General features: G+C 33.2%; 1 protein-coding gene across 1 annotated transcript; it reads right to left on the reverse strand.

Moving 5' to 3' along the window:
- Positions 1–21,307: 21,307 nt before the first annotated feature.
- Positions 21,308–22,420, reverse strand: PABPC4L (poly(A) binding protein cytoplasmic 4 like). The gene has a single exon (XM_063108688.1). The coding sequence runs from the start codon at positions 22,418–22,420 to the stop codon at positions 21,308–21,310; it is 1,113 nt and encodes a 370-aa protein (XP_062964758.1).
- Positions 22,421–22,994: the final 574 nt, after the last annotated feature.

The following is a 22,994-nucleotide window of genomic DNA, read 5'->3' on the forward strand; positions in this document are numbered from 1 at the left end:
GGGACTTTCACTGCCCTATTCCCTACACATTTAACACACTCAATAAGTACTCTTATTTGCTAAACAAAAGAATAGTTTTTATTTTCATCCTTTTATTTAAACTAAATGTTTTGCCCCTCTAAGTGGATTCTACATAATAGTGTTAGATACAAAGTAACTATAACAAGATTAGAACAATTCAAGAATACTGCAGTATGATTAGATGTAGCTGTCTTATATGGTTATATTAATGTTAAAACCAAAAAAAAAAAAGAGAGAGACAGCTTTTAAATCAAAAGACAAATATTTTCATAATTTGAATTTTCTAAAAGTCAAATGAGCTGACTCTAATAATTATACAATATGTTATCCACTTACAAACTTTAAAAAATTGACATTTTTTAATCTCTCAGGTAAGAAATAACAATGTAAGAAAACACTACATTCAGAATGAGCGAAGGTTCTCTTTTAGCAGAAATGTTGAATTATACTTTGCCTAAGGAATACCAGGTTTGCTCACGTTTGCATATTTAGATTAATAGTACATTTCTATAAGGTTTGTGCTGTAATTGGAACTTAAGTAACATTTGTAACATGTTATCTGTCAGAGCCTGAAGAGACCCAAAGAGAATGTATGTCATTATGCAAAATTACTAATTAAGTACAAGTAATTTAGCAGATAATTTACATGTTCATTTTATAATAGAAATTATTTAATATTAGGGTCCTCTTTGTATTTCTAAAGTAATCTTGACCCTAGGGATCATAGCCTGTTAAGAAGAAGTGTAAATTGTAGAATGAGACATATGTTTAACTGATTCATAGAGCTTTTGTTGTGGCTAATGATTCCTCTAACAGTAATTGCATAAGGGAAAACATTTTCTTTTTAAGTAAATAATGTTCATTACCTCTTAAATCTACTGTCACTTAACGACATTAATGGGGAAAAATTCCTCCTTCTTGATTAGCTCTCCAAGGATATTCAGCAGGTTTGAATTAATATTGATCAAACAGAAACCATCATATTCATCAAAGCATTCTTATAAATGTGAAGACACAGAAAATATATATATATTTCAACAGATTCTGGAAAGAGAAATAATTACTCCCCTGAAGTGCACTGTAAACTACCTATCAATATGAGGAAATTATATTGGAATGAGGTATTTATTTTGTGGCCATTGATGAGTACTAGTTCCACCTATATATCTAATATTTCATATCAAAGTTATGTATTTGTATAGTCTAATTGTGGCCATGTTCTGTTAATAATTGTTACCTTAATACTGCAGTTTTGAGGAGAAAAGAATCAACTTGCCTTCCTAAACTCGTCTTTTTTTGAAACCCAAATCATCTGAAAGTGCCGTGAGAGTAGGAATTCTGTTTATTCAAACAGCATTAGTTCAATAACCTAAAATAGTGCTGAGGCACACTTTATGTGACAATTCCCTCAAGTTATTCTGTTTTCCTTTTGTATAATATTGGTTTTTAAAAAACCTTTTTATAATGTTGTTTATATTATTTTTCTAATTTATATTGATATAATTAATGATATCGAATTTCCTCTGCTAATAACTTTAGCTGTATTCCACAGATTCTGATAAACCCCATTTTAATTTTCAGACGTGTTGCAGTTTTATTTGTATTTCCAGTTTGAGCTCAGAGTTGTTTAACACTATCAGATTAATTTCCAGTCAGAAGAACTTTTTGTTTTTCAATTTTATTATAAATTTCTGGTTTTATTGAAAAGAGTTCAGAAAGTGCATTCTATATTATTTCTATTTTTTGGAAGGTACTAATAAAATTACCTTTATGAAATAAGAATGGTCACATTTCATGAACATTTTGAATACACCTAAAAAAAGTATGGTATTATCTGGGTTAAGATTTTAATACATGAGATCTAAATTATTGATGACAAATGTTTAATACTTCAATGTCTTTACAAAAGTTTTGTTCACTTGATCTGCCTTAGATCAAGAAAGGTATGTTGAATTTTATTTTTATTAATTTCTTTGTGTAGTTATCCTTGCACCTCTTGTTGTTTAATGAAAGTCATTGCTGTGTTACTGTTAAAAAGAAAAAATGTTTTATATTACTTTTTTGTTGTTTTATGTTAATTTTATGTTACTGCATAAAAATTAATGACATTTACAGCTTCACTGAGAAATTGTTTTTAACTTTATAAAATGATTTTATCATTTTATACTCTCTCCGTTCTAAATTTTATCTTTCTGAATATAGACATTTTTAACCCATACTTTATGTCCAATTGCATTTGAGTAGTAAATATTGGTGCATTATTTTATTTTTATCGTTTTTGAAAGGATATTTTTTAGCTCATGTCCCTTTTACATGTTTAGCCAATAAGAACATATTTTCTTTTTATTGATGATTTAAGACCATTTAATTATGCTGTATATAATATTTTTGGCCTCAATTACCTTATATTTTTAACGTTTTAATCACATATGGATATATCATTATGTGGTCATTTATTTGTTCTCTCATTTATTTTGGTATTTAGAAAGATTTGCAATTTTAGACTAATGGTTACCTTTATATTAGTGCTTTTTAGAATATCCTTGTATATTAGTCCTTTTCTGTTGCTTATAACAAAATAAACAGAACTGGGTAATTTATAAAGAAAATGAAATTTATTGCTATAAAGCTACACTAGTTGTTGGGTTGAAGCAATAGCTACGCTAATTGTATGGCTAGGCATTTCATAACTAAAGCCAAAACGTTTCATTATCTTCGTTATACTAAGTTTCCATTTGTATTGTCAGGGATAGGGCTCAGACCCTTCAAACCCATTGTATAGACTTGGTCACTAGACCCCTCAGATGCCAACCTGGGTCACCAGACCGCTCACATGCGGGTCCACGCTAGGTAATTGGGAAATATCCTAGGAGCCGTTGGCAGATGACACGAGCTCAGTCCTCAGCAGCAGCAGCTTACAGCAGCCTCCAGCAGCAGTGGCAGTGGCCTCCCAGAGGATCCAGGGCCCTGGCAGCAACAGCTTGTGGCAACAGCCTCAAGCAGGAGTAGTGGCCTTCCTCCCCGACCCTTGGGGGGATGGGGGGTGGGGGGGAACCGTGGATCAGAGCCACTCATCCTTTATACTTAAGTCCATAACTCAGGACACCTGGGTGCACATACACAATTATGTTAGTCAATAGCTAAGGGACACCTGGGTGCATGTGCATATTTACATAAAATGCTTGGCAAGGTTCTGAACATCTGAGGGGCCCTGACCATTTTCTTTCACTTTCCCTACAATTGCTTATGGTTTTTGAGGCTGGGAATTCCAAAGTCCAGGAAACACATCTGGTGAGAGTCTTGGTGGTGGCTTTACAGCAATGCAGGGTTCTCAGATGGCAGAAAATGGCAGAGTAGAGAGAGGGACAGACTCCTGTACTCCCCTCCAAAGCCACACCCATGATCATCTTTTCTAATCCATTCACTATGGCATGATTCTATAATCTAATCACCTCTTCAAGGCCCCATCTTTCAGTTACCATAATAGAATTTCCCAAACTCAACAGTTACAGTGGCTATTAAGCTTCAGTGAGGTTGAGGGGGCGTCCAATCTACAGCTCCTTGGTCATGAATGAGTCTCATAGGATTTCCCTTCACTGTCAGCCAACATGTGAGAGGCAATTTGGTCGGGGGAATCCCTGACCAGTGTGGGTCTGTGTGCTTGCCACTGTATGATTTTCGATCACATCCTCCAGATAAAACTTAAAGACTTTATTTTGGAAGATGTTGACCAAGAGACAGAGGATGGAGTCCCAACTGCCTCCCAGGTCAACTGAGGGCAACAGGATGTACAGTCTTCAAGTGGGAAGAACAGCTGCTTGCTGACATTATCTTATGGTACCAAGGTCTCATCTGGTTTCCATTCTGTGATGCTATCTTTGAAAGATGTATCAGGTGAGACAGGATGTAGGGTCTTCAAGAGTGAGGGACAGCTGTTTTCAATACAATCTTAGTTAATCATCAAAGGCTAGCTGTAAAGGGAAAACCAAGTTCTACAGTGCATACATCAGTGTGGGGGTTTTTCTACGTTTTTATACTTAGTCCTCTCATTTTTAAAAATTTTATCCATTGTTTCCCTTTATGGGTAATATTTATTTGAACTACCCAACTTTTCTTCCTCCTCCTCTCCTTCTCTCTCCGAATTGAATCTAAAGTAACGACTTTTCCTTTCAGTTAATACCTATAAGGCAATCAATGAACTAATTCTACGTTCTGTACATGCTTTCAATTTTCTAAAACACTTTTGGTAATGTTACTTTATCTCAAATGTCAGAGTATTTAACCTGAACACATGCTTTATTGTCTTTTTATGTCTATCACTCAGCCTGTCTTCTAAAAACAAGTATACATTCAATGTTTATCACCAGAGTTTAAGCTGATGTGCTCAATAGTTTTCATTTACTAAAGATAATTTTCTAGTAGAATGCTCAGGAAAGACTTATGGAAACAAATTTCCCTGAGTTCTGTCATATTTGTAAAGTCTTCCTTTACACTAGAATGTCAATTTAGATAGATATAAAATCTTTTGGTCATACTTTCCTTTCTTAGAACTTTAAGTTTATTATTTAATGGTTCTTTGAAACCAAACTCTACTGTTGAAAAGGGTGATATCAGCCTGACTTTATTTCCTTTATAAATGACTTGAACTATTTGTCAGAATGTTCAAGGAATGTCTTTGCTATTGCTTTAAATAGTTGTGCTAAAATATTTCTAGGGGCTAGGTGTCATTCACTGTAGGTTGATGTTACCAGGTACCAGAATATATATTTATATGAGGATATATTTATATGAATATATTTATATGAAGTGGCCTTCAAAAGTTCATGGAAGTATTTGTATTATTTTTTATTTTTCCACAAGCTTTCTGAAGTACCCTCCTGTTTGTGTGTGTGTATATATATATATATATATATATTTTTTTTTTTTTTTTCCTTTTTGGTGTTATCTGCATACTTATTGGTTATTATTTTCCTTTCTGTTTGAATTTTATTTCCATCATACTGTTTTCTTTTAGAGTTTACTCATTTCTCTCTCTTTTTATGTCATCTTCAGACTCATTTCTAGATTTTTTAAATGTTGATTGATGCTGGGTGTTTTTATAGTTCCTATCATTTTTTCTAAACTTTTAGCTGATTTGAAAAGAGTAGGGTAAAATTTTCATGTTTTGAGTGTCTGTCCTTCAGGTATGCTTTCATTGAAAGAATGTTATGTTGATTATTGTTATGGGCTGAATTATTTCTCTCCCAAAATTCATATGTTTAAATCCTAATCCCTAGTACTTCAGAAAGTGACTGTACTTAGAGACAGGGTCTTTAAGGTTAAATGAGATCATTAGGGAGATCCTAGTCCAATTTGACTGGTGTTTCTATAAGAACAGGAAATTTGGACACTCAGAGAGACACTAGGTATAAGGACACAGCAAGAAGGTGGCCATCTACAAGCAACAGAGAGAGTCCTCAGAAAAAAACCAAACTTGTTGATACCTTGATCTTGAACTTCTAGCCTCTAGAACTATGAAAAAATAAAATCATGTTCTTTTAGCTACCCACTCTGTTGGTATCTTGTTATTACAGCCCTAGGAAACTAACATCATTATTTTTTATCACTGAATAAGTCATTGTGTGGGACCAAAATTCATTTTTATTTGTTACTTATGGGAGATGGGTTTTCCTATTCTATCTCAGAGGGAGAATAAGCTAGGATAGCTTTCCTATTTTGATGGTTTTATGGAGCTCTCTCCTACTGTTATAAAAAAATGTTTAAAAAAATTTACGTTTTCCGACACCTACTTTGAGTGCACCCCTGCCCCATTTTTATCTGTTACTGTTCTTTCCTTTGCCTTAGTGTCCCTATTTTGCTCAATTTAGATTCTGCTCATAAGAATTTCTCTTCACCGCATGGTTTTGGCAAGAAAGGAAGCTTTTTGATTACAGACTTTCAAAAGACATGGAGTTAGACCAATTCAGAGCTATCTGGCCTTTCATTCGTCTCCTCTGCTCAACTGTCAGTAGGAACCTGTGTTATCCCCCACTACTCCTCCACCTCCCACTGCTCTCCACACACACCTTAAAGACTCAATTGCTTCTTTTGTTTGTTTGTTTCAGTCTGATGAAATTTCATGTCAAGTACATACATAAATATTCTAGCTCTTTCTATTTCAAGGCTATCAGAATTTTCATTATTGTCTTTTTACTTGCTCCTGTAGAGATGCTAATAACACATGTGTCTAGTTACTAAGGATAATAATTACTGTTTTCATTGCATATCAGAACAGTGGATTGAAAAACTATTCTGTAACCACCATCTTTCTTCCAGCCTATAGTGTGTCTGTCTGGCTACTTCAATTAACATTCACAAACCCAGTGAAGAATAAGAATATGTTAGTGGACCTCCCTCACATATTTATAAGATTATTATTAAAAAGGCTTTACTTACCAGTACCTGGAAAATGTTTTCCTCCTCCATTTCTATCTTCTACATAAGTCTAACTTCCTATGCATTCACTTTATTGCATTAGCAATATAATTGAGCCACTTTCCAACATGTTGCCCCTTTTTCCTCCTTTGTTCATAACTTGAGCCATTCTTGCTGGCACAGTGATCATAATGGCTTTTTTTGTTGTTGTTGTTGGTTTGGTGATTTGTTTTTGTTTTAGAGATATGTAGCTCAGCCCTAATTCCTACTACTTGCAAATACTCCCTATGGCTTACCATGGTTAGTGTAGCCTAAACTCCCAAGCCCTTCTCCCTTCATGGTATGGGTCAATTCACAGTGTATCAGAATGATTCCAACAAGCAATTGCTGATCTCATAGTCTATGAAGGCTATGGTATTTCATTTTTCTTTAATTCTGCAAAAAAGTCTGTCCTTCTGCAACCTATGTGTTTCAGAATTTATCATACAAAAATATTCATTATATTAAATTGTGTACTAAAAACATAATAATAGCAAGAATAAATGGTAACTACTTTTAAAAGGAACAAAAAAGAACTATATGTATATATATTTCTTTACATGTATATTTTAGTTATGGAAGAACTATGTATCATATATAGCAAGACAGTCCCCTTGTCAGTTGTTGCAAGGTTATGTACCCCCAGCAGGTACTATAAGACGAACTGCTAATTCATTATGGTGTATACACTAGGATCAGTGAATCAAAAGATTAGATCACTACAGTATTATATTTCAGTGGCATGAACTTCTTGGTTGGCTAACATGATGTCAATTGTTACACTTATTTTGGGTTCAGTTTGTTTCATAAATTATCTGTCTTGATGTTATTTTTTTTTCTGCTTCTCAGAATTTATCTCATTGCCCTCTGTACCCTCTGTATGTGTCATATTTAAACACAGCAAGGTATGAGTGGTTCAGCCAGTCATCACCAGAATAGAACATATATATTTGGATAATTCTCTGCTGTTTGGCTATTGCTGATTTCCAATGGTCAGCCGATAGATAGATCTCTTTGGGTCTGTTTCCCATTGTTGTTTTTACCTGTGGCCAAGGTTGTATGGTCATGTGTTTAGTACTTGGCCAATAAGTTGTGTACTGCCCATAGCTTTGTTCAGAACAGAGGTGAGGAAGTGAAAGGTACTTAAATTAAACAATGTTAAGATTCTCTGATCCTTAGAATACATTAAAATTGACAGTAATATTTTGTATAGCTCTTTGCACACCCATGCCCTTTCAAGCACAAAATATAAATACTTATAAAAAGTGGCCTTTTGTGTCTTAACATATCTGAAAAGCATGGAATACTAATATTAAAATTTGTTTGAGGGTTTGCAGGATACCTACAGAAATAAGGACCAGTAATTAAAATGTGAATTAAATAGGTGTTATGCCAGCCATTATACACTTAAGCTGTTACTGTTTTGCTTTGTTTTGTTGTGATGCCACCCAAATGATCTATATATTTTTCAGAGAAAGAACTAATAAAATGGGACTTTCTTGAGCAACTTGGAAAAAGATGATGGTAATCTTAAACTGCAGAGTCAAAGGGAATGAGAATATTTTTAAGAACATATAATAACAGAAAGAATCAAATAGAAAACTGCAAATGCAAAATAGTCTTAAATGCAACCTCTTTCCAAGTAAATCCAGATTCCTAAAGAATACATAGCTGTTTACAAAGTTGTTTAAGCTAAGGAGAAATTTCTGCTACTAGTATATTTTGGAAAGAAACCACACATGATTACCTAGAATCCTCAACTAATCTCATAGCCACAGCTTAAAGAGGTAAATCAGAAAGAGAATAACAGTTTGTTTGAAGTATATTTTTAACACTAAAGTTAGAATTTATACATTTAAATATTTTATGTGTTGAAAGTCAGCCCATTAGAAACTACAAATGCATTAATTTATTTATATTCATATGATATAATCTCAAGATCTTACAGATAAACAATTATAATCTATATTTCAATTTATATCATTTATACCAACAGATAAATTATCATTTATTTATAGAAAGTATATTGGAATACTGGTCGTTATGTTATAAATAAGTTTATTTCTACATATTTGTAAAAAACAGGAAATAACATAAAGTATTTTATAATAACATGAAAATATCATAAACCTAGAAATAAGACTAATAAAGATGGAAGACTTCTACAGAAAAACTATAAAATATTATTGAAAAAAATTAAAGAAAACAAATAAAGGGATATAGATTTTCATATATTAGAATACTTTATTGTAAGGATTTCGACTCTTCTTGAATTTATCAATAGCGTCATTATGATTACAATAAATTCTCAACACGATTATGTGTGTGTTCATTTGTATGCACAAATGTATGTATGGAAATTTATAGGATTTTTTTTTCATTTCTGTGGATATTCATAGAGCCAAATCTAATCAAGATAATTTTGAGTTAGAAGAAAAGGGAGAAAATATTACCACTACCTGGAATTACGATATATTATAAAGCAATAAAGAATGTATGACACTGGCAAATGATAGAAAACTAGACTAATGGAATAGAAATCAGAGACTGACCCAATGTAAAACAAATATGGACATGTGATTTATGATGATATAGCACTTCAGAGTACTGCAGGGAAAAGGCTAAACTTTTCAATAAACAGTACTAAATCTGCTAGCTATCTAAATGGGGGAAAAAATAAAAAGACACATCATTCTGACCCCACTACATAAGAGAAGATAAATTCCAGGTGGATTGTCTCCCTTCTTAGATAACCTGGTACTCCAGGCTCCACTGGGAGCCCCATGTTGGTGCCAGGCCCAGTGTAGATGCCTGCTCCACATGGTGTCTTAGAGGTTAGCCCTAAACCTCTAAGCACCCATGATCTGCCAACCTCAACCTCTCAGGGATCTGGGATTACAGTGCATGCTACCATGATGTTTAAAGCATTTTTTTATTTACTTGTTTTAATATCTATCACATTTGTTACTATTTTCTATTTGCTGCCTATTTTTCTCCCTGTTTTGTCTTTCACACTTTTTCAGCCTTTCATAGTTTTAATAAAGCATTTTATATGATTTCATTTTCTCTCTTTCTGAGCAAATGCATTACACTTTCTTTGAAAAAGAAATTTAATGGTTACTCTAGAGTTTGGTATAATCATTTACAACTAATCCAAATACACTCTTAAAAAACATTATACCACTCCATGGGTAGTGCAAGTAACTTAAAATAACAAAACATTCCTAATTTTTCCCTTCTGTCCCTTGTATCATTGCTGTCATTCATTTCATGTATACATACATATAAAGATATATATTTATTTGAAGATATATGTATATAAAGATATATATACACATATAAACATAGGCATACATGATCAAATGCATTGTTGCTATTATTTTGAACAAACTCTTATTTGTTGAATTAAACATAAAAAAAATTATTTCCTCTTCAATGCTCTTCCTTTACGTAGATCCTAGTTAGTGACCTATAGCATTTCCCTTCTCTCTGAAGAACTTCTTTTAACATTTCTTTCAAGACATTTGTACTGGTAATAAATTACCTCAGTTTTTGTTTGTTTGAAAAAAAAAAAATCTTTCATTTCTCCTTTACTTTTGAAGCATAATTTTGAAGGGTATAGTATTCTAGATTGATGTGGAGTTTTTTGTTTTATTTATTTATTTTTCTCAGCATTTTAAATATTTCACTCCACTCTATTCTTGCTTACATGCTTTCTGAGAAGCCAGGTGTAATTCTTACTTCTATTCCTCTGCAGATATAGGGTCTTTTTCCTCTGGCTTCTTTTGAGAATTTTTCATTATCTTTATTTTTCTATGGTTTAAATATGATATTCCCAGGTAAAGTTTTTCAGCATTGTTCATACTTGGTGCTCTCTGAGTTTCTGGGAACTGCTGTTTTGTGTATGATATTAGTTTTAGAAAATTCATACTCATTATTTCTTTAGATATTTCTTCCATTTCTCTCTTTTATCTTCTCTTTGTGGTATTCCCATTATGCATATTTTATGCCTTTTGTAGTTGTATCACAGTTATTGGATATTCTGCTCTTTTTTTAAGACTTTTTTCCATTTTGCTTTTTATTTTGGAAGTTTCTGTATATATATTTTTAAGCCTGGAGATTCTTTCCTCGTCCTTGTGCAGTCTACTAATGAGCTCATCAAAGGCATTTTTCATTTCTGTTATAGTATTTTTGATATTTTACATTTCTTTTATATTATTTCTTAAAATTTTCATCCTTTTGCTTACATTGCCAATGTGTCCTTGAATATTGCCTACTTTTTACATTAGAAAGATTCTATAGCATATTAATAAAAGTTTTAAATTCAGTCTGTAGACTGTTTATGAGAATCTCTTTTTTCATTCCTAAATATTAGCTATTTGTGCATCCAATAGTTTTTAAAAATCAGTCTCATCAGGTAGTTTACTTCATTAGTCTCTTAAAATTTTTTTTTTAAATTTTGATTTTATTGACCACTTTACTTTTTCTGTTTCTTTAATTTCTATTCTGTATTTTCTTTTACTTTCTTCTAATTTTTGTTCTTCCCCCCAATTTTTTTTTACAACAAACCTTTATTACCCAAATTCAGATCTTTTTTCCCCTCTGTAATGCAGTTTTAATTTTTTGAAGTTTACTTATTTATTAATGTTATTTATTTATTTATTTATTTACATTCTAAGATGTTGTTGCAGAGCAGTTGGGGGAGAGGGGGAGAAGGGAATGTCTTCCCTCAACTTCTAGAGACGAATGTTTAGCTCATTTTTTTTTTTAGCTTTTTTTTCTTTTCTAATATATACATATTTATAAATAAACCACAAAGTATGGCTATAGTACTTCTCACAGGTTTGCATAAGTTGTATAATCATTGCATAATATTGAACTCAGAATATTTTCTAATTTCCATTGTGATTTCAGAGCATAGTTCTGAAACTATAAAGATTTCCTAGTTATATTTTCTTATTGGTCCCTAGTTTAATTATACAATGGTCAGTAGATATATTCAGTGTGATTTTTGTCCTTTGAAATTTGTGACTATTTTTGTGGCTAATTATTTGGTCTACGGTTGAAAATATTCCTCTTGTACTTGAAACTAACATGTATTCTGCAGTTGTTTTCTCTTGATTCTATAGATGTCCATTAGGTCCATTTGTGCTACTCTATATCCTGACTGATATTTTGTTTACTTATTCTACATGTTTCAACTAGACGGAATATTGACAAGGAAATACATGACTTTAACAACATTATACACCAACTAGATATAACAGACATCTATAGAGTTCCCCAGAAAATAGCAGCAGTGTACACATTCTTCTCTAGTGCATATGGAACATTCTCCAGGATGGACCATACATTAGTCATAAAGCAAGTCTCACTAAACTTAGAAGGATTGAAATAATAATGCAAAGTATGCCTACCAACCACAATGAAATGATATTAGAAGTCAATATCAGAAAAGAATTTTAAAATTCGCAAATATGTGGAGGTTAAAAAACAAACTCCTTCACAAAAAAAAAAAATAAAAAAAGAAATAAGAAAATAGTTTTAAATCAATGAAAACAAAAACACAACATGGCAAAGCACTGTGAGATCAATGAAAATGAAAACAAAACATACCAAACCTAAATGCTTCAAAGCAGTGCCTAACGAAATGTATAGGTGTAAATGCCTATATTAAAAAAGAAGAAATTTCAAATCAATAACTTAACTCTCCACTTTAAGAAACTAGAAATAGAAGAGCACACTAAGCCCAAAACAAGCACAAGGAAGGAAAAAAATAAAGATTAGCTCGGAAATAAAGTTAAGAATAGAAAAACAATAGAGAAAATTAGTGAAACTAAAAGTTGGTTTTTTGAAGAGATAAATATTGATAAAAAAAAAAAAAGAATATGACTTTGTCTATGAATACAAAGAAAATTGAAAATATACATTCACATAAAAACTTGTACCTGAATGTTCACAGCAGTGTTATTCATTGTAGCTAAAAAGTAGAAACAACCGAAATATCTATCAAATGATAAATGGATAAACAAAAGGTGGTACATCTACACAAATGAATATTATCCAGCCGTAAAAAGTAACAAAGTACTGATACATGCTCTAAGATGGATGAAACTCTGAAATATTAGGCTACCTGAACGAAAGCAGACGAAAGGCCATATATGGTATGTGACCATTTGTGGGTATATAAATAGGCAAATCCTTAGAGACAGAAACTAGATTATGGTTGCCAGGGGCTGAGGGAAATGCAGAATGGAAATTGACTGCTCCTGGGTGCGGGGTTTCTTTTTGAGATGATGAAAATTTTCTGTAATTAGATAGTGGTGATGTTGCACATCCTTGTCAATATACTAAAAACTACTAAATTGTAGACTTGCATATGTTTTATTTCCTTGTATATGAATTATATCCCAATCTAAAAGAAAGACATCTATGATAATTTTCTTAGCTGTATTATTCGTTATAGTTTCAAAATGAAAACAGGCTAAATACAAATTATTTGTTTACAATATATTTGTAGAACTCAATATACTAAAACATGACAATAACAATACACACAATACTGCTACATTTAAGAGTATGAATGAAGCTCATTAAAATATGTTGAGTGATAGTGTATGACAAAGAGGATGTGTGCTTTATGAATCCATTTTAATAAAGGTTAAGGTAACCAAAATTAATATTTAGAGGTTGAAGTCAAGATAGAGCTTATATATGAATATGTGGGATAGGAAAGTGACTGGGAGGGAGTGAGAGGAGTATAGGTAATATTCTTATTTCTTAACTTGGGTGGTAGTTAAACAAATATGTATTTTTTTTTATTATTCATCAAGTTATCTGCTTAAATTTTTTTTACTATTTCATGTGGATATTATATTTTAATATATTTTATAAATACTGAAAAAAGTAATATCCCTCACTATATGTTGATTTTTCCCAACCTTCTTTGCCTATTCTCTCTTAGACTGATGTTTCTGTTGTGTTCACTTTCCAAGTTGATATCCAAAAAATATTTGGTAAAATACACTAATTTGCTGCTAAATATTCTTTCCCGACCACCTACTTCATCCTGTTAAGGATTTAAAACTTACTTGACGTTTTCTCTTACTAGCCTAGCTTCCATCAAATGGTCTTGCTAGAATGAGCTCAGATCTCCCACAAAGAAATATACCCATCCTGTATCCTAAAATATGAAAAAAACAAAAGTATGGAGGGAAATGAGCTATTACTTAAAATAATAACAAAATTTTTTTTTAAACATTCTAAATATTTGATGGTAAACTCCCTAGCTTTTCTAAAGACTTGTTTTTCTCCCTGCCAACACAAAACAGTGTGGTCTAATTTCAGAAGAGGTACCATTGCTTCCATCGTTTAACATCCCATAGGGAGCCTTCCCTGACCTTTAGAAGGAAAAGAAAGAAAAGAGACGATAAAAGAGAGAGAGAGAGAGAAAGAACTTCCATCTTGAAAAGAAGACCTCTTATGTATTTTGATCTGGTTCCCAAATTTTAGTCTGCTTACATGAGCTCAAGCCCGTGTTGAGCATCAATATTTAATTAGTCTGGCTTTGAATGGCTTCTAGCATTAGCAAGTCTAGAGCATATGAATGTCCAGATCCTGCCTAAACACCTCTCCTCTCCATGAGGGTCCCTAGAGAGAGATATACAAGTACAAGAAATATAGGACTGATAGGAAGGAAAGTACTTTTTACTATTTATTATTATTATCTATGGGAACATTTGATAATATAAATTTAGCATTCTGCTAAAGATGGATAAAAACTGTGGTTTAGGTCTTCTGAGCTAAGAATATTGTTCTATTATTTCTTGAATTTAATTCTTGGGATCTCATGATCTTATAGTCACCTTTCACTTGCATAGTGAAAAAAAATTGGAAAGACAGAATTTTCTAGGCCATATGTCAGGTTACCAGTCCATTCACGTCTAGTGAGAAAGAGAGAGGGCAGATAATTATGTGTAGTAAGTTTATCAATTAGTAAATGAGGACAAATTCATAAAACAGCTACTGATCAAAAAAATGAGTGAGTTGTTTCCCTTTGGGACAGAGGGGTTTGAAAGTCTTCTTCTGCTCTTTTAATAAATGCTATACAGGTGAAGTACAGAGTGAAATGGGAATAAGGAGTGTTAGAAAGACTCTCTACTTGAAAATAGTATTTAAGCTGGGGACTTGAAGGGTAAGCAGAAAATGATAAGCAAGAATCAGATTAAGAATAGAGGAGAATATTCCGCACGCTGGAAATAGTTCAACAGCTCATCTATTATAGTCATTGGGAATAGATTAGGGTCACTGTACATCAATTCCCACTTTTCCTGGCACCTGTATCTTGATTTTTCCTAAAAAAATAACTTCCATACCGCTCAGTCAAGGATATTCTTGCTCAGTGTTGGAATATGTTACCTAACCCAGCTAATCAGCAAATCTTTGGTCATAGTGATTGGTTAAAAAAAAAAAAATGTCAACCAAACAGAACCAATTAAAATTTCACTGAGATTTCTGGAACAAAAATTGTTTCCTGGCCACCTGTACGTAGAATGTTTATTTTGCCAGAGACCATAAATCCCACCACCATTTTTATTTTCATAAACCAGTCAGAAGATTTTTCCCCATTTTCAATACACAGCATCCTGTCTGTTAAAATGTTAAAGCTTTGAGTAAAGCAGGAATTATCCTGACACTTAAAAAGAATTAAAACAAGACCAGTTATTTCCACCAGTATGTTTATCAAGGGAAACAGTAGCATAAGAAAAGGATAAAAGATACACAAGGACTGGAGAATGCAGTCTCCTATATAAATATAGTAAATAGAGTAAAGATTTGCACCTCCGCTGGCCAGTTAACTCAGTTGGCTACAGCATGTGCTGATAACACCAAAGTCCATGGTTTGATCTCTGTACTGGCTAGCCACCAACAAAAACAAACAACAACAACAAAAGATTTGCAACTGACTTTAAGAGTAATGGAAGGCTATGAAAAGTTCTTAAGCAGAATGACATGATCAAGTTTGCATTTACTAATACCATTTTGGTTAACATCAAAATAAATATTAAAATAAAAATGAGATTACTGTATAAATTCAGTGCTGATGGCTTTTTACCAATTATAATCTATACAGTATAAATGCTGTTTGTATAAGCAGTATATATCAGTCAATAGAGTGGTGAATAATCCTAGATAATAATTTCTTTTTTTTTTTTCCTTTTTTTTTGACCGGTAAGGGGGTCGCCCCCACCGCGCTCAGCCAGTGAGCGCACCAGCCATCCCTATATTGGATCCGAACCCGCGGCGGTAGCGCCACTGGGCTCCCAGCGCCGCACTCTCCCGAGTGAGCCATGGGGTCGGCCCCTAGATAATAATTTCTAATGTGTCCCATGGTAATTCAGTAAAATAATGATGTATCAAAACAGTTTGGTTAAAATTCTAAGATTTGGCTTATATTCAAATTGAGGCATTTCTTTGATTAATAAAGATTTGCTGGAATTACTGTTATAAAGGCTTACTTTAACTTCAAGAAACTAGGATTGGCATTATGTCAAAACTTATGATGCACTGGTACGCCACTGGCACATGTATAAAGATATAATGCAATGTAAATCAAAATTGTGATGCATTACAGACTGTCAGATCCCACTGGAAATACTTATTTAAAAAACAAAAGCCAAATAAACAAAAAATGAATCATAACCAAAATTCACTGGATGCAAAAAACAAAAAAATTCAATAAGAATATCCACCATTTCAGTTACAATGCCTTCAGAACTCAAATGTGCTCTTAGTATTTGGCAGAACTTCAAAATGGGTATTTTTTTTAATATCTAAGGTGATATAAATATAAATGGGTTAACAAAATCTGATGCAATCATTGAACAAACTGCCAATATCTCTCAGAAACTAAGCATTTTCTCTAATAAAGAATGCCACTAAATGGATAATTTTTCTTCTCTTGCTAGATGAATTCAATTGTTTCATTCAGGGGACCTTCAATTTAGTTAAGAACATTCTGTGACCTCTAAGATAAGATATGACCATGAGACACAACTAACACAAAGCCATAAATATTTCTTCTAAGAAAATGTGAAAAATCATCTGACCTAAACAAATTCAAGTCCAAGTGTATTTCTGTGACTCAGAATTTAGCACAACTTTTTATATGTGTGTGTATGTGTGTGTATAATGGTTAAATTATGTGACAGTATAGGCTTATACCACATTTGTGTAATACAGGAAAAAATACATTGTAAACCTTTGTATAAGTCCAATCTTATTAATTCTTGTAATTTGTATGTACTGTACTAGTAGTTTTCTTGCAAAAGGACCTATTAATAAATCCTTTAGTAAGAAAAATGAGCACTCAGTAATTTGCTTTTGTGGTTGTTAGTTTTATATATTAAGGCCATTTTTTAGGTGTAAACTTTTCAGATTTTTCTCAAGATTTATTCGTTACATTATCAGTAGGAACTGTTCTTTTTAAATTATTTATATAGAATATCACAATAGTTGGTGGTATACACAACAAATTAAAAGTTCTTTCCCTCTGGTGATACAATTCTAAAATATTAGTATATATGAAAACATGTTGGGCTTAGAATACACTGAATTAAATCTCAAAAAATCAATAACTTATTAAATGTGGATTTATATTGAAACATTCCTAACCATTTGTAATCTGTTGATAATTGTTGTTAGTGGAAATCTGTATAGATGACTGAATTGCATCTGACCTTTTCAGATTTAATTTTCACTAGGTGCCTAATTTAGACCTAATACACTATGATATCATGTAACAACATGAGTCCTATACCCAAACAAAATCAAATTTAATTTTGTACATGTATTGGTGTATTTGAGTAATTTATTCTATAGGATTGTACAAAATGAGATAGAGGAAAATCACCAACTTGACTCAATGTTGAAAACTATTTGAAGGAAGAAACTGGGATTTTAAGAAACATTGGTATGCAAGAGTTAAAAGAATAAAGAAAATATCAAATAACTATTGAAATTCCAAATTAGATATAAATAATGAAAAACATAGAGTTTAGTGGATGCATCACCCTACATCTATTTCCATTCTTGTTTCTTTTCATAATCCCATTCCAAACAGAACTTGGAAAGTTGATTCCTTCCCCAATTCTAGTGGCAGATCTTGTTGAATCTATGTACCAATATTGGACAATGAGACTGAGGGGGCAAGTTTCTAAAAGGTTTTTAGGAAAGGCATCACCTACTGAATGTGATGACAAGAATTGTTGCAACCACCTTGCTACATGTCTGATGATGAAGCCAAGATACAGAGGGGGAAGAGCTCTGTATACCTGATATACCATGGTATACCTGACATACCATGCCTGAAGATACCTTAACTCTGAACATTTTGTTAGATAAAATTTCCTTTTTCAGTTTGAGCTATACTTTCCAATACTTGAAGCCAAAGTATCCTGAGGATATTTAATTTTTTCTACTTTTTAAAAAACGTAGATTTTAAAAAATTATTTTTTCTATCTACTGTTTTATTATCTATTTTTTTAAAAATTGCACTTGAGGCATATTTCCAAATATATTATAAGTAAGCTAATTCTGAATATTCAACATCTCAGCTGAATTTTGCTTTAAAAATTAAATTCAGAAGTATCTTTAAAATAGTCAATCATACCTCATGAAAACTTGATCTATGTTAGTGGTATTTTATTCAGTTATGGCCCCATAATTATGAGTAACTTAAGAAATAAATACTAGCTCATATAAAAATTGGCCTTTTAAAACATGAAGTATACATAGCGTCATTAAAAAACAAGTTATTTTCAATTTATTCTTAAAATAAACTGATCTTTAGATAATAAGAAATACATAAATATAAAATAAATAAAAATCATTTTCAGACAAGTCTTCACCATTGAAATATTAGATTTTATTTGATATTTTCTAGTGGATGTATAAAAATATTGAGAACATAAAAATACCAATATTAAACTATTTTAAAAACTGTATTTTTATCAACTGTAAATATCCATTTGAAAATTTAAAAATTACATGTGAAAAGGCATATATTTTTTGAATTGGCTACACAAGTAAGCGGGCATCTATACAACAGACTTGGCAAGAGAGACAGAGGCAAGAGTGGCATCTCTATGTAAGTTAGCTTTTACTGGAATACTTATCAGAAAAGTAAAGAATCTACCTATTTATCAAGGCACTTGGGCACAAAAGATTTAATTTTCCTGAAAGAATGAACCTCTGCTTCCAAGTAGGATGAGTTGATATCATCACACACACACACACAGACACACACACACACACACACACACACACACACACACAATTAGAATGAGAAACAACTCTCTGCTTCTGAGGTAAACACTTCTCAATGCAGTGATTCAGAGAGTCAATGAATTTTAATCAAGGAAATCCACAGGATCATATATTTTTGTAACTGACATAGTCATTTCTTTTGTTAAATACTGGAAATAAGCAATTTCTACTATGATAGTAAATTACAGGGTCATTAAGTTATAGCTACAATTCATCTAGACATTTAATATCCTGTCCTATTAATTTCTTGTGCACATTAGAGAGAACTGTGTCCTGATTTTACCTTGATAATCCATATGCAAGCATTATCACATATTGTTTAAATATTTGAACATTTTTATAGATTGGATTATCCAAAAAAAGATGTTAAAGTCTACTACACTGACCTGTCCTGTTGCATGGTATCCTTCCTTAACAACTCTCTGTTTCTGAGGTAAACGCTTCTCAACTCAGTGATTCAGAGATGCAATGAACTAAAGTTGGCATATGAGTTTCACATAAATTCTTATAAATTAGTATTTACCAAAACATATGTTATTAAAGATTGAAAAGCAAGACATTTTTAAAAGATTTACTACAGGTTTTGTATAAGATACTTTACAGACAAAAGTTTTGATTAGAAATTACTGAGAATATGAAACTCTGAAAGACAATACAGTGTATGTATGTATGTAAGTGTTCAAAAATGTTTTGAAGCATGATATCAAAGCCATATAAGTAAAAACTGAAAATTTTGAGTTTAAAATTTAACTTTGGAAGAAGCTTCAAAACTATAAATAAAGTGAGAACATTGTGAAAATACTCTAAAATGTTCTTCATATGCAAAGAAATTTAACAAATACATGTAAATAAAAAACATGCCTATAGAAAATACATTACGATCATGGAATATTAATTCACAAATATGAAAATACAAATGGACAATAAACAAAAGAAATATTGTTTAGCTTTCCTAATTTAAAAAAGTAGTAATAAAGAGTGAAATAAAGTAATTGTAAAATGGTTTTATTTACACATTATGTTGAATTGTCCAACAACTTAAACAAAACCTCTTGTTCCTTACAGTGTATAGAAATGGGCACTCCCCCACACTGACAATGGAAATGTAAGTGGCACAAAGGCGACAACAACAAAACCATTTTCCAGACACCTTTGGTATGAATGAATCAGAATTTTAAAGTAATTATTTAAATGTAAATAAATAACTCTTGCCTCTATTTCCCCATGGATTTAAAGCAGCACATATTAAAAGCCAATATGATAAAAATCCTTTTAAAAAAGTATAAAAAGAAGCTGAGTAATATAAATGAAAGGCAGGAGAGAAGGGAAGAACTGAAAATGGGACCACAATAAAATTACGCTAGAAAACAGGCTAAGCAATGTAACTTCAATTTATCAGAAAATCAGTTACTGAGTTTCTGGTCAGTCAAGGTTAAAAGTGAACCTTAATGGGTTACATAGTTCTCAGTTTAATCAAAGGAAGTATTAGTTCATAAAGAAACTTACTTTTCTGAACCCTGAGAGAATATCACTATCTGTAACAATATTTAACAGAGATTAAAAATTAGGTTTTAAACAGAATTTCTGTTATGTATATATGACTCCCAATTTGGTATCTGGCAAAAACTTTAGGCATAATATTAAGCTATAAATGTATGAAGAGATTTAAGAACAGGCCAACTTCGGGTCACCTGAATTATCCAGGTTTACAACTTTAAGGAATGTAGAATTTAAGATTTTACTATGCAAGTCACAATTTAGATAACTAGTAAGTACCTGAATTATAGTCAGCCAATGGTAAGAATGAATTTCCCATAAAACCAGTTTGAAGGCAACATTAAAAACTTCCATCATATTAACTTAAGCCATCAGAAAAACAATCATGTCAGGATATAAATTTTAAAGACATTCATGTATTTCCTAGTGCTTTAAACACTAATTCAAAATGAAATTAGACATTTAACTAAATTTGTACTACTAATTTCTAAACTTCTGAAATCACACACACAAAAAAATTTGATTGAAAAATAGAAAATTTCTGTTGTTAAAAATAAATTACTTTGGAATCCTTAGGTATATGAACTATTTTGAGTATATTTTCATAGAAGAAATTAAAGCTAGCAATAATATTAAAATAAGAAAGAAAATACACAATAAACTAAAATAATGACCTCACTTCAGTTAGTTCAAAATGTAATAAAAATATATCTAATTATACTTATTGCTATGAATACTACATCAAAATAAGAAAACAAAAAAATGTTGAAATTAGAAGATATGGCTCTGTAAAATGAACCAAGTTTCTAAGATTTACTGTTTTTATTTTTCCACACACAAAAAATAAAATAAAATTGCTTTGTATAAAAAAAAAAAATTATCACAAAGTTTACCAAACTAAGCAGCTATCAGGTGGGATTTGAAATTTACTGAGGACAATTCAGGCAGAGATCAATACCATTCCCCCACCTGCTGCAAATAGTAGCTGGTGAGGTAATTTTTTTCTTTCCTAATGCCTCTGGGCCAGGGCAATGTTGAGGGGTTTAGAGCCCAATATGCGACCATTCATCTCAGTCATTGCTTTAGCGGCCTCCTCAGGAGAGGAGAAGCAGATCAATCCAAATCCTTTGCTCAGCCCTTCTTCCTGCATTACCTTAACTCTGCTAATTGATCCAAATGAAGAAAATTCCTTTCGTAGTTTTTCATCATCAATGGTCTCATCAAGGTTCTTAATATAGAGCTTTACCCCCTGGCACCCACGAATTCTTTCCTTTTTCAGCTGTTCAAACATTTGCTTTAACTCAGCCTGTCGCTCTACTTTCTTTTGTGCCCTACCTACAAAAATCAGCTGCCCGTTTATGTCCTTTCCATTCATTTCTTCAACAGCCTTTTTGGCGGCCTCATGGCTATCAAAACTCACAAACCCAAAGCCTTTGGATTTCCCACTGGAATCTGTCATCACCTTAACACTCAGAGTTTTGCCATATTTGCTGAAAACTTCCTTCAATCTCTGATCATCCATGTCATTTCCAAAGTTTTTGATGTAAACATTGGTGAATTCACTGGCTTTGTTCCTGAGTTCAGCTTCCCGATCTTTACGGTTTTTGAATCTGCCAACAAACACCTTGCAATCCTTGAGCAGCTTTCCATTCATCTCTTCAATGGCCCTATCCGCAGCACTCTGGTTCTGAAAGTGCACAAATGCAAAACCTTTGGAGCCTTGATCATCACTCATCACCTTGGAGGACAGGATCTTTCCAAAAGCTGAAAAGTGTTCATAGAGGGTTTTGTTATCGATGGATTTGTCCAGATTCTTGATGAACACGTTCCCAATTCCAGATTTCCTTAAGCAGGCATCACGCTGAGACCACATGAGACGGATGGATTTGCCTTTTATCAAGTCAAAATTCATTGTGTCCAAGGCCTTCTGGGCATCAGCCAACTGCAGGAAGTTCACGTAGGCATAGCCTAGAGAGCGGTGGGTGACCAGGTCCCTGCAGATGCGGATGGACAGCACAGGCCCCACCGTGCTGAACTTCTTGAACAGCAGGTCCTCAGTGACATCTGCATGTAGGTCACCCACATACAGGGAGGCCACGCGATACTTGGCTGCTACATTCATCTCCTTGCTCCTCCCCACCGCGGGCCTGTCCCCAGAAGCTCTTGCAGCGATTCCTGCAACAGAGAGGCCAGGCCACGGCTCAGGCCCGGCTCAAGTGTGGTGGCCTCAGGACCACCGCTTAGCCAAGCAATGGGGTTCAGGTACAGCTCCCCCAGGCTCTGGAAAGGCCCTTATCCAAAAGCCCCACAGCAACCAATCCGGCCTTCCCTGGGAGTTGGCAATAGAACTTTGAAATCTCAAAGAAAGGGTATGAGGACAAGACGTTCCTTCCCCGCCCATTTGGGAGAAACCTTCAAGTGGTGGGCCGGCCCTCCATCCGAGCCTCCCCACGGACGCCCGGGTCGCTGGTTCCTGAACAAAAATAGGCCTCGCTCAGACTGGTTTAAAGTTACAGCCGCTGGGGAAGAACTCCACAAGTGGTTTCCGAGGCGGCAGCAGCGCAGGCCGCGGGGCATGGGCGGCCGGGTCGGGCCCTGGGCCAGTCCCGAACCCTCCCGGTACCAGGCACGGCAGATGCAGCGGCTGAGGCGCGGCCCGGGAGCGACGCGGGCTCCGGCGTCCGGACTAACGCGCG

This window comes from Cynocephalus volans, chromosome 9 (genome assembly GCF_027409185.1).
Source record: "Cynocephalus volans isolate mCynVol1 chromosome 9, mCynVol1.pri, whole genome shotgun sequence".
In the NCBI taxonomy this organism is placed as follows: domain Eukaryota; kingdom Metazoa; phylum Chordata; class Mammalia; order Dermoptera; family Cynocephalidae; genus Cynocephalus; species Cynocephalus volans.

Bases quoted from the DNA above. Each gene is read 5' to 3' on its own strand.
- PABPC4L (XM_063108688.1), bottom strand. From the start codon at position 22,420: ATGAATGTAGCAGCCAAGTATCGCGTGGCCTCCCTGTATGTGGGTGAC.